At 45.4% G+C, this 13,685-nt stretch overlaps 1 protein-coding gene across 1 annotated transcript; it reads left to right on the top strand.

Annotated features, from left to right (window-relative positions):
* Positions 1-929: 929 nt before the first annotated feature.
* LOC146370100 (general transcription factor II-I repeat domain-containing protein 2-like) lies at positions 930-2,660 on the top strand. Its single transcript, XM_084909359.1, has one exon. The coding sequence runs from the start codon at positions 930-932 to the stop codon at positions 2,658-2,660; it is 1,731 nt and encodes a 576-aa protein (XP_084765485.1).
* The last annotated feature ends 11,025 nt before the right edge of the window (positions 2,661-13,685 follow it).

The following is a 13,685-nucleotide window of genomic DNA, read 5'->3' as shown; positions in this document are numbered from 1 at the left end:
GAGTGCAACAAAAGCGAAAAAGAGCACCCATCGGAGGTAACCCCCGCCCCAAAAACATACAAACTGAGCTACCCACAGAGACCAGAGCTGTAAAGTCTCGACCAGGGGACTGGCTCGCTGCTGGAGCCCCTAGTGGACATGAGTGGAACTGCAGTTTCTAGCACTTTAGCATTGGCTTCATTTTTCAGTTCTGGAAACTGAGTGAATAACTTCAAAAAGGAGACATGCATTACATCTCACAGTTCCCACTGCATACCATGTCTCTGTAGAGGAATAGAAAATAGAGGTGGTGCACAGGTGAGGCCAGGTGGAGTAAGGCTCAGAGTCACAGGGATGTTAAATAAGTGTGACATGAAAAAAGTCTGGAACCCAGCTGACTCCACGGGAGTAAAACAGCCTGAAATTTCAGGATGTTTTTGCCTGCAGCTCCTCGCAAACGGTCATGAGAGGCAGTTCTCTCTTCCTCCACTAGGTGGCAGTCCAGGCCTGTGTAATGATCACCTTTGAATGTGTTACAGCAGGGGTGCTCAATACGTCGATCGCGATCGACCAGTCGATCGCAAAGGTAGTATTGGTAGATCGCATGGCATTAAAAAAATAGATGCCAGCCTATCATCCATCCCGTCACTTGATTGATACAGGGAAGCCAGTCAGATGACATCAGATTTTTTCTGACGCTTAGGTCGCTGCGCATGCGCAAACAGCGGCGCGAAGTGTAGTAACTCGCTGACTAGCTTGTCAGTTTTAACTCCAATTTTTAGCTCTCGGTTTTTTCTCTTAAACCTAAGAAAGGGTTAAAAATGAGTGAGGGAGCTGGACCAAGTAAGAAGACAAAAACGTATCACTTTCATACGGAATGGGAGGAGGACTTTTTTTTCACGATGTCATTTTCGAAGTGCGTTTGCCTCATCTGCCAGGCTACCATCGCAATGCCAAAGAAGGGAAATGTGGAGCGGCATTTTCGAACTGTTCACGGAAAATACGACACTACATTCCCGCCGAAAAGCGAGCTAAGAAAGAAAAAGGTGAATAAACTAAAATCCCAGTTGTCCGGACAGCAGTCATTTTTCACACAACAAACTTCAAAAGCGAAAGCCGCCACCGAAGCATCGTTCCGGGTGAGTCACATCATCGTTAAAAACAAGAAGTCTTTTCAAGATGGAGAGATGGTAAAAGCTGCTTCAACGAATGCCTCTGACTCATTGTTCCGAGACTTTAAAAATAAGGCAGAAATAACATCTTCGATCAAAGCTCTCCAGCTGTCAAGAAGTACAGTTACACGGCGCTGTGAAGCCATGGCGGAGGATTTAACCCAGCAACTTTGGAAGGACATCGGAGATTGCCAGTGTTTCTCACTGCAGTTGGACGAATCTACGGACGTGAGTGACACAGCCCAGGTGTGCATTTTCATTCGTATGGTGTTTACTGATATCACTGCAAAAGAAGAGCTGTTAACAGTCCTGCCCATGAAAGAACAGACGCGAGGAGAGGACATATTTCAGTCGTTCAAAAACTTTATCGAGAAAACCCAGCTCCCAGTGTACAAATTGGTGTCTATTACCACAGATGGAGCACCCGCAATGGTTGGCCGCTTGAATGGATTTATTGCCAAGTGCAGGCAGGACGATGCTTTCCCGGACTTCCTAAATTACCATTGCATAATCCACCAACAAGCGTTATGCGCTAAAATGCTCAACATGAAGGAGATCATGAATGTTGCAACGAAGATCGCCTGTTCTATTCGCGCCAGATCTCTTCAAAGACGGTTATTTCGTGCACATCTGGAGAAGGCTGACTGCGACCACTCTGAGTTGTTGCTACACACTGACGTGAGGTGGCTTAGTCGAGGGAAATTCCTGCAAAGATTTCGAGAGCTCTGTCCGGAGATTAAGGAGTTTTTCCGTGTAGCTGGACAAGCAGAATACATGCAACTTAATGACGGTCAGTGGCTGTTAGACTTGGCATTTTTAACCGATCTGACAAACATGTTGAATGACCTTAATCTACAGCTGCAAGGAAAAGACAAAACAGTGATCAACATGATCAGCTCAGTTAATGCTTTCAAACGAAAGATGCAACATCTCTCTTTAAAGCTGCAGCGCCATGATTTGATAAACTTTCAAAACCTGGCGTCAGAGCTGGAGATGCAAGGGATGGCCTGTTTGCAACTTGACAGTGCACGCTACACAGAGCAGATTGACAATTGTCTGTCAGCGTTTGACAAACGCTTTCAAGACTTTTCTTTGCTCGAGCCAGTCGCTACCTTCATGTGCTATCCTTTTCGGGAAGATGCTGAGGTCGATTCACTCGCATCAAAAATTGCAAAACTATTTCACCTGAACTCTTCTGGAGTGGAAGATGAGATTTTGACACTACAAGCCGACATTGAGCTGAAGTCCAGAGATCATGGACAGTTCTGGAACTTACTCACAGAAGTAAAGTACCCCAACATGAGGAAATGTGCTGCCTCTTTGACTGCATTATTCGGCTCCACTTATTTATGTGAGTCATCATTTTCCCACATGAAGATCATTAAGTCCAAGTACCGTTCCACCATGACTGATGAACATTTGGAAGTGTGTTTGAGGCTGGCCGTCAGCAGCTACTGTCCGGACTATGCATCCCTGGCTGATTCAATTCAGTGCAAGTCATCAGAGTAAACTCAGGTAATGACAAAAAATTTACATTGTTAATTGTGTTGTGAAATATTGGATATTGCGGTTATGCATGTATATACATTGTAGATATAAAGAATCCTCAATATATTTATAAATAAGTATATGTTTTGGATTTTTGTAGTGGGTAGATCATTTTGACTTGGTCATTTTATAAGTAGCTCACATGCGGAAAAAGTGTGAGCACCCCTGTGTTACAGCATTTGTGCTCATCTCTGCTGTAGGCAGAGCTGGTAATAAGTGCACCGAGCCTGCTGAGCTGAGGATGCTGGGATTAAAAACATCTGCGCAAAACTCAAATATTACCAGAAATATTACCAATAATCAGTGTTTCAGTGTCTTACTGTTAACTGGCTGCATACAGCTTATAAGGCTGGTACCTGGTCCAGGGGATTTACCTAGACCAATGATAAACTTTCATATCTTCACAGTCTGTGCCCAGCTGGGTGACTATTTAAAGAGGAATGGGTTTCTTTTATTTAAAGTTCAGAAACAGCAGCAGAGAAGTTCATTACTGACAGGAGAGTCACCTCTGCACCGAGTGAAGCATCCGACACGGGGATCAAAACAAAGATTACAACACGAAGCTGGTGTTAAAGGGAACGAAAACTGAAGGCTCTGCCTCCCATTCTACTTTTAAATACTCTAGGAACAACAAGTAAGCCTGCAGTGTGAGAGCAAAGTGCTCTAATAGGGTGATATGGTGCTACAAGGTCATTAAGATAAGATGGGGCCTGATTATTTAAGACCTTGTATGTGAGGGGCAGGATTTTGAATTCTGGATTTAACAGGGATCCAATGAATGACATCCTGATAATAATGAATTATAGTATTGGGGGGGCAAACATGTATAATAAAAAGTATCAGTCCCATCACAGAGCCCTGAGGAACTCCATGACTAAGTCTTTGTCTCCATGTGTAAAGCTCCTCGTTGTTGTGTGACAGCAGCGATGGATCTGTCAGGGCAACACCCTCGGCTGAAGCTGCAGTGACTAAACTCTCAAACAGACTCAGGATAATCATCCTGGCCACAGTTTGGCTTTACTTTGGCAGACGTCGCTCTTCTCTCTGTGCCAGCCGCTGTCTTTAATGGAGAGAGTCATTAAGAAAGCGAGCTAATTATTCAGCCCTCATTAGGAAATTAATCAGGAGTTTGTATCACGCTCAGCTGAGCGGAGAAACGCCTTCACGCTGGGGACTCGACTCTTTATTCAGAGTTTCCATGACAGTAAATAAAATGTTGACATGCTGAAATTTAAAATGAGTTTTAATAAAAGGCAAAAGTATGAAACTGAACATCAGAGCTCGTTTTCAATGCTGCCATCAGTACATGTCACACAATCACACACAGAGTATTTCTGTTGTCCGCAGTCACAGCCTTCATGTCAGAGCTGCAGTCTGAGTTTGTCGCTCATCAGACGCACCAGGAAAAACATCTGGACACGATGTCATCACAGGAAATGACTCGTAGGCATGTAGACGGAGAAGGAAACAAACACGAAACGGTGACGAGGCTTTGGCCTCCGTCATGTGTCCGAGGACGACGTCTCTCAGTGCAGTACCGCTAACAGCCACTAGATGCTGGCTGTAAAACTCAGGGTTTAAATATGTTTGAGCACGATGAGGTCCTTCACACGTGTCCATGTGTGATGAGTGTAATCTTTAATGCCATGCAGTGCAGACAAAGGACACCTTGTGCTTACATGTGAGAAGCTGGCAGGATGTAGTTGATGCTCCCGCACCACCGTCAGTCCTCATGGAAGATCTTAACATCCTCCCACTGTCAAAGGTTACAGTTCAGTTAGACTAGATGAGAAGTAAAAATCATTGCATTGAATTTATTTTACTGGCGGAGACGGTTGTTCAGAAGTTCAGCATGCAGCACCCCCAACCTGTGGATGTCACCTTTGTGGGAGTCAGTCTGCACAGATGTGTGCAGAACCTGTCTTTGCAACAGAGGCTGAACTGGTTGGCAGCTGGTTTCTAGTGATTTTCCTATTTAAAAGCAGATTTCTAATCTAGGTCTGAGCAGTTAATGTGAATTTCCGTATATAAGGACAACAACAGATTTGAGATTGTTTGCTTATTTATCACAGATAATTACTGTATTATCACAAACAGATTTCATATAAAGCTGAAAGCAGACGGGTGTGTTGTTGCCAAAGCTGCAGCTGACTGTGAGTGGTTGCAGACGAGTCTTTGAGGGAACCATTTCCAAGGCAACGAGATCCCAAGTTCCCTGCACACAGCCGCAATAATAATCTTTATTTACAGCACGGTCGTCAGCCACCGCGGGCTGTTTGAATCACATCCATAATTTTAGCTCCTCCCCTTTTAGGTCAAGATTTGAACACCAGTACCTGAAAGGACCAGGCTCTTTATGACATCATACAGATCCAAAAGAGAGAAACTGTGAGAAAGTGAGGGTCTGCAGCTTTGGTTCTGACTTTGAGTACTTGTACGTACCCTGATGCACTTATTTTAAACTTTCACGATATTTAAGCTGAACATCGTCCACAGGAACAGGAGATCTATGACAGGAAATAAAGGAAAGCGTGTTCTTTTCTGCAACATATTTGAACTTGGCTGTGACTTTGTTCCTCCAGGCGTCGCTTTAAGCACGTCTCTCAGTTTTCGTGTCTGTGATGGCGCTGCAGTCAGAAGTGTGAATGGACTCTGCAGGTGACCTCAGGCTGTCAGTCCCTGAGACTTGGTTTCAGTGAGGTGTGAAAGCTGAGCGATGAAGAGTCCAGATCACGGCTGGGAGGTGTTGCTGCACTGTTCAGCCACAACACTGAATGTTATTTATTATGTGCTGATTTGAGGAGAACGACTCGGAGGTAGCCATCGTCCCTCATTGTTCCATCACTGAGTGGAATGTCCACTCCCTGACAGCAAACGGAGCATGACAGTTGGTGTTTTTAGGTTTGAAAGCTTCACCTTTACTCCTCCAAACATGCATCTTGTCTCTGGTGTTCCTGCAGTTTCCTGTTCATGGCGAGCTTGATCCTGGTTGGTTCCTGAACATCATAACTACTTTCCTCTCATTTCACAGTGACAGGGCTGGACTTCTTCCAGACCTCGGCAAAGGGACGTGACATCAGAATAACCTGTAGTTGTGTAAATCTGCACTTCTCCTTCACTGAGTTGGTTGGACTTTGTTCGGAGTCAATCCAACGAGTGCTGTCACACAAATTAATCGTTATTAAAAGATTTGAGTGAGTGTAGATGAAGCCGTGTGATGCTTTTGTGTGGATTAGCAAAAGTCCAAACACACATCAGAACTGATTTTGGTGTGGACGACGCAGCTTCAGAATGTCTTTGAATGTGGTCCATCCCAGGAAACAAAGCAATTTAAATGAAGTCCACCAGTTTTGCCAAGAGGAGCAGTCAGATATCAGCCTGAGTTCATGTTCATAGCTGCCAACAACACTGTGCTCGAGGTGCAGCCTGCTCAGAGACATTTCTACAAATATGAACGATATATCTGAGCCTGCATCCACCCTGGGAAAACAACAGTGCAAAGACATGATTAAAAGCCCAACATTACCAGCATGCATGCCTGAGATGAGGGGAAGGAAACCTCTGGCCACAACTGTATCTCCAATCGATGACATCATACAGATCCCAGATAACAAAAAGAAAAAACAAACAAACTACAAACTCTTAAACATCCAGCAGTGGATGAAGGTGTGTTGTTCTGTAAAGCTCAGTTTTATGATTGTTCCTACGTTTCTGTCCTCACATGTGCGCACACACACACTCACAGACCTCTCTCTCTCTCCTCGGTGTCTCCGGCTGCTGAATCTACTCCTTTGGATGCTTTTTGGGAGGAGGAGCAACCCCGTCTCCTCTCAGAGCGAACCCTCTGTTGATTCTCGTTCTCTCCGTGTTTGCCGTCGGTTCAGGAGGAACTCCGCTCAGCTTCTCTGAGACTCGCTGCTGATGATGGACGCTCGCGTCTTCACCCCGCTCATCCTGACGCTGTGCAGCTTCATCCACGGTAGGCGCGCGCACACACACACGCACACACACAGGTTGTCTATGGCTGTGAGGACACTTACCTGGATAAAGAATTGTAACCTGTGGACTAAAACCAGCTCTCCAGCTTTAAACTGCATCTTGATGCACATGCAGACATTTCAAAGATGCGTTTTTCAAACAGAACGTGAGATTTTTCTTTGACAGCCGCAGGTTAAAACTGATAAAAGTCTGACTGTGAATAAGAAGTTGATTTGATTAGAATAAATGTTTAACAACAAATGCTGTGATCAGATTTTGCTTCTGTCACATTTTATCTCTTTGGAGTGAATCAAAAACAGAACTTTAATCTGCAGATTAAATAAGAAGTTTGATTCTGTGCGTGCGGCGTCCTGCTGTTTGCTGAGGGAGAATCAGTGTGAGGTGATCCTCGTGCAGTCCAGGTGTAAGGGAGGAACAAGGAAGAAGAAGAATTTTGCACCTGTGCATTAACATTTCCACGGGTGGGTGTGTCAAACATGCAACCCGCGGGCCAGAACCAGGCCGTCAAAGGGTCCAGTCTGGGCCACCGCGAGTCTTTGGGAACATTTCAAAGGAGAAGGGCGCAAAGCTGGACCTCTCACTGTATCTTCATCAGATTTATGTTCCTCTTACTGACACCATCCACGCTCAGCCACGTGTCACAGTACAGTGCAGCAGAGTTTTCCTGGGTTTGTTCACACAATAAGAAACAGTAGATTTTCTGCGATGCTTGTGGGTTGTGTTTAGTCACATTCATTTGAGTCAGCTGTGTTTCCGCTCCCCTCGTCTCCTCTCTGTGGATTTAGTGTGGGAGTTTTCTGTCAGTCGTTGTCGGGTCTTCTGTTGTGTTTGTTTCCCAGCGTACGTGTTTCCTGGTTTCCTGTGTTCAGGTCTTTTTCATGTTCTTTGTCCCGTGAGTTTAGTATCTATTTTCTCCCAGTTTCGTTCTAGTTCAGTTTAGCTTTAGTACCTGTCTTTGTTTGTACCTTCCCCCAGCCTAATAAACGGCTCGGCTGTTGTTAAACCCTGTCCCCGTCTCGAGTGTCGCTGCAATCTTTTTTCTTATCAGACATCTCAAGGATTAAATATGCAGTTAAACTTTTATCCACTCAGAGTAAGGGTGTTTTCTTTTTTACTGGGTTATTAGGCAGAAGTTTTACTGGTCCAGTGGAGATTAAATGGGGCTGTGTTATCAGGTTTTCATGATTCATGTCAGATAAAATCTGAGTGAAACGAGCTGCCGGGCCACTGTGGTAGCAGTGTTCGCTTATCTGTCAACTTATTTTTTCTGTGGGATTATTTTTAATGTAATCTCGTAGAAGAGATTAAAAAAGTCACCAGTTCATAGCTGGATTGTTTGTATCAACTCTTTCAGGTTTACAGTAGTCTCTATTAGCCTGCATATTATTACAGATCTTTATTATGAACATCGTTTGTTCACACCGTCTGTGGACGTCTTCAGTCTGATCGGCCTGCTGCAGGTTCAGATTATTCGCTGCTGGAGGAGCTCGTTTGCATAAAATCTGGGTCACAAATGTCTTCTTAGAAAAAGACGTTTTGAACTACTTTACGTCTCTGTGCTGATTCTGGTATTTACGCTGTGAACTCAGCTCTGAGGTTCAGTTTAAGGTTTAAAGACGTCTTCTTCAGCAGCTGCCGCTTTCAATCTTTTGACATTTTATTTCCCCAAAGGAAATGTTGACCTTTCACAGCTGTTCAAATAACTCAGCCAATTAAATCATGTTTTCTTGGTCGTTTCCTAAGAAGAATAAACATTTTTTAAAGCTAATAAAACCTCTTTTGTTCCCGTTTGATTAGTGACAGTCTGTGGGGCGTCCTTGCGACTGTTGAACCGTGTCTCCCACCTTCTCTTAATGACGTTTGAAGGTTCGAGGATTATTGTGCAGGCAGTCACATTTCTGAGATCAGTACGAAACACACAAAGAGCCCAGAAGCTTCACGCCTTCACAGAAGTGTGGACACACCGAGCCCTGGTTCGACTCAGATACCAACACACCAACGCAGACTCAGAGTGGGGTGGTGTTTTTACAGTGTTTATTTTACAACACGTGGAGTCACTGAGCAGCTTCTGCTTCTCCCTTTAAATCTGATCTCCACTCATCACAGCAGCTCTCACCACCATCCTGAAACCTCCCCTTTCTCTCCTGCTGCTCTCCTTCTGTTACAAATCAGCCCTGACACTCATCTCCACCCGCTCCACCCTGCCTGCACTCACTTCTTCATCTCTATCTGGATGGTTGACTCCAGGTATTAAACTCCTGCAGCGACACTATCTCTGTGTTGCACCTCTCCACCTCTCATTCACGCATGGTCCGTTTTCCTTTTACGGACTTTCATTCCTCTTCTCTCCCCAGCATACCTCCACCTCTCCAGGCTCTCCTCCACCTGCTCCTCTTTCTCGACCTCATCTGTCAGCGCTGCAAACAAGAAGGAGCTCAGAGCAGATCCCTGATGTACTCCCACCTTCAACCCACCTGTCTCTCCTACCACACACGTAATCGTGCCATCAGTATCAGTGCACCTGCTTTCCTCATCATCCTCCAACTCTCCAAAATCATCGTTACCAGTCTGGTTAAAGTCCACCGCCCCCTCTCCTGGACATCTCCACACCTCCACGTGTATGTCACCAGGACCAACCGCCGTCCCACTCGTCATAGCTGCCCTCTCTTCATCATTATTACTCCTCCGCCCGTCCTCCTCTCACTCTCATTTGCTATTCATGAGCTGCTCAGTACTCCTTCCATCTCCTCCACAGACTCTCTTCTTATATCATAATCTGGGATTTTGCAGAATCTCTGTTTGTTGTTCACAGCTGGCTGAGACTCAGATTCCTTCCTTTGTCTTTAATGAATGCATGTGGCGCAGCAGCATTAGCTTCCTGAATGCACCGACTCCTCACGCATTCTGCATTTACACATGCTGCAGGTCAGCTGTGATATGCAGATTTCTGAAAACCACCCCTGTCTCTCAACACGTGCCCCACCCTCCAGTACCCCGAGCAGACTGATGGAGGATGCCTCCCTTACATCAGAGCACTTAAGGAAATCCCCAATCAGAACATACTTCAGATAAAAGGGTGAAAAAACGGTGATAAATAGAGTTTTTACAGCAGTCTGCAGCTTTTGGCTCACTGTACAGACACTGAGCTCATCATCTGAAGCTTTGGTCATGTCTGATATGAACATGCACACCTGGAACAGGAGAAATATGCCAAAAAACAAAGGAAAAGAACTGGTTCGGTACATGCAGCGTGCAGGGTTGGGCTGCCACAGCTGGAACAGCATGAAAGGCTTTTATTGGAGCAGTCTGACACATTTACATATCAGCTTCACTCACATCAGCTCTCCTACACAGCTCTGGGATCAGCGAACATTACATCAGTCACGTGACCGGTTAGAGTCCATATTTGTGTTTCATGTGTTTATGAGTGTCAGAGTTAGCTGTGTCGCTGACTCAGGCAGCAGGAATCGAGCTCAAAGTGAGCATTTAATGCAGGTTAATGAGGAGAACGTACAAAAGCTCAAGACACAAAGAGCGAGGCTGGGAATGCAAAATCAGAGAGCGATACACCGATCAGCCTTAACACGCTGACAGGTGGAGTGAATGACACTGATCTGCATCCTGGCACCTGTTAGTGGGTGGGACATGTCAGGGAACAAGAACCCGTAAAATGATGGGAGAAGCAGGAGAAATGGGTCAGTGTGACAGTTTGGGTCAGAACATGTAGAAAACTGCAGATTTGTCAGATGTCTTTATAGATAAAGAAACTTTTTTTTCACCCCCAGCTCACGAAAGCTTTGGGGAAAGAAACCCACATTTCACCCGAAATATCGCACTCGGGAGGAGATGTCTCATTTGTTCTCTTCTAAGTGCTGTCATTTGTGATGTTTGCTGTCGTTTCTCTTGACAAGTGCATTTTGACACCTGGTATTTGGTTCATAACAAGCCTGTGAAGCAGCCACAAGGAGAAAGATGTGCAGCGCTGCCTCGGCCGGGTTATTTTGGTGTGATTTCTGTGCTGTCGAGTGGCTTTCAGCCTGTATTTGTGTTCCAGAGTGGCTGCCGGAGCTAATGACTGCATCGCTGGTGGGCCAAACTGCCCATTAGTCCTCCAAGGTGAGCAGAAGCAGGCATTTTTGTAATGCCTTCCCTGCTGCCGTTGCCTAAAAAGCCGCGTCTGATGTTCTGCATGAGAGACAAATCCCATTTGTGTCCCGGGCAGTGGGCCTGGATCCGCCCAGCTTACAGTCAACACTGACACCCGTCCAGTAATCACCTTACGGTGTGTTCACACCGAACGCGATGGACGCGAACAAAACGCCCCAAACGCCCCTAATTTGACGCGTGCACATTCGCACCTCAACGCGTGTCCAAGAAAAATCCATATTTGACGCGCGTGAACCGGAAATGTGGGAGGAAGTTGTGCCAGACGGTATCTTTGCAAGATGGCAGCTGTCGAGCTAGCGCTTGAAGAGAGAGTCTCCCTTCTCTATGCACTGTGGAGAGCGGAGCAGCGGCGTAAAAGACGTCCTCGCCGTACCTGGGTCCATCAGGTCCTCCAGAGGCGTGAGCAGTTTGGTGAGTTTCACCATTTGCTCCAGGAGCTGCGCCTGGATGACGGCCGATTCCAGCGTTATCACCGTCTCTCACTCGGCCAGTTTGAGGACCTGCTTTCCTGCGTCGGTCCCAGAATCGCCCGCCTAGACGCCAATTACAGGCGCTCAATCCCACCTGCAGAGCGCCTGTCCGTCTGCCTGAGGTTAGTAAAAGTATTTAATACGGTAGTCCTTTATTGATACCTGTGCTAATATATGCTAAACCATCCATCTATACACTGCTAACATGGATGTGCTATGCTAACAGTGAATGCTCTCGGTGTTTACTGAGAGCAAACTGTGGTACGGAGACGACTGTTTATAATATTTCTAGTGATGCTCAGAAGCTCTCATCAAGTCCCGATTTAATTCGATTTATGCTGTTATCAGTGTTTGCAATGATAGCATGGCTGTGGTGTCCTATCAATGTATGCGCTCGGTGTTTGCTGATATCAAACTGTAGCATTAGGACCACTGAGTTAATCTTTGTAGTGATACTCACTCCTTTTTATTTAGACCTGGTTTAATTCTGGGATAGTTGAATATTTGTATATAATCACCGCAGACTGCTTTAGATTATATCTAATATATATCATGTAATTATCCTTATAATTACAAAATGTTTTATGTAAGATTTATGTTTTGTAATTTTGTAATTTCAATAATGTATTTTGTAACTGCAGTACACATAATACTCATTTTAAACAATTTTGTCCAGGTTCCTTGCCACCGGGGACTCCTTCAGGACCATCGCGTTCAGTTTTCGAGTCGGTGTGTCCACGGTGAGCCAGATCATCCCCCAGGTAGCGACGGCCATCTGGGACTGTCTAGTGGACGATTTCATGGCTGTGCCTTCAACTGAAGACTGGCGGTCCATCGCAGAGGGATTCCAGGAGCGCTGGAACTTCCCTCTCTGCTGTGGAGCTCTGGATGGGAAGCACGTCCAGACGAAGGCACCCCCCAACTCAGGATCCATGTTCCACAGCTACAAGGGAACTTTTTCCATTGTTCTCCTTGCGGTTGTGGATGCAGAGCATCGCTTCCGCGTCATTGATGTTGGGGGGTACGGGAGGACCAGCGACGGTGGTATTCTGGCCAACTCCACCTTTGGTCAGGCTCTTCGGGCTGGGACTCTCCATCTGCCTCCTGACCAGCCTCTACCTGGTGGAGAACACCGTGGAGCCCAGCCCCATGTCTTTGTGGCTGATGAAGCGTTCCCTCTGCGGCGTGAGCTCATGAGGCCTTTCCCTGGACGCCTCCTCCCTTTAGAGAAGAGGATCTTTAACTATCGCCTTTCCAGGGCCAGGATGATAGTGGAGGGTGCCTTCGGTATCCTCTCCTCACAGTGGAGGTTGTATCGGCGCGCCGTGGAGCTCCGTCCTGAAATTGCGGAGAAGTGTGTGAAGGCAACTTGTGTTCTCCACAATTTTCTGCGCTGTGTGGACGAGAGAGGGGCGCCTGCTGTGAGGGGTGTGGCACCTGCTGTGGTGGAGCCGTTGCAAGGCCTGGGACGTATGGCAGCAAACAACTCCTCCAGAGAGGCTGTCCTGGTGAGGGAGGAGTTCATGGCCCACTTCTCGGCGGAGGGAGCTGTGTCTTGGCAACCAAAGGAGTAGCCTGTTTGAAGTCCGAGTGACTTCCCCACAACGGCTCTTTTAAGAGCCACCCACAAACCTCTAAAGAGTGTTCCTGTCTTTTTAAATTTTTCTTAATAAATGGAGCTCTACTCCAAAATAAACTAACCTCTTTTTACTCTCTTAAGTAACTTGTCTTCACTATGTTCCTATATACAGTGTGGTGCAAAAGTTTGGGCAACCTTATTAATAGTCATTATTTTCCTGTATGAATCGCTGTTACAGTAAAAAATGTCACTTACATATATCATATAGGAGACACACACATTGATATACACTAAATATTTATTTTATTTCTCTTTTTTTGTGTTGCCAATTTATGCATCTGCTTGATTTAGTTTAAACAGTTATTGCACACTTTCTGTAAATCCAGTGAACTGCATTTCACTTCTCAAATATCACCGTGTGTGTCTCCTGTATGATGTATTTAACTGACAATTTCTATTGTGACAACCAACGATTTGTACAGGAAAATAATTACTTTTCACAATGTTGCCCAAACTTTTGCATCCCACTGTATTAGTATGTTTTATTATTAGTATAATATGAAATAAATTCTACTTGTGTCAAGTCGGGTGCCAATATTTGCTGTGTAGTAGAACAGAGACATTTGTCATTATAAATGTTTATTTGATAAAATATATAAATTCAGTAACAAAAACATTAAATATATGAAATTTAAGTATTTACAGAGAGACAGGAATAAAAAGGACCCAGCTTGGAGTGGAAGAGCCTCAGGGAGAAGGAGGAGAAAAATA

Source organism: Perissodus microlepis, chromosome 17 (genome assembly GCF_051167445.1).
Source record: "Perissodus microlepis isolate ML-2025 ecotype Zambia chromosome 17, ASM5116744v1, whole genome shotgun sequence".
NCBI lineage: Eukaryota > Metazoa > Chordata > Actinopteri > Cichliformes > Cichlidae > Perissodus > Perissodus microlepis.
This window is presented reverse-complemented; position numbering and strand designations above follow the sequence as displayed.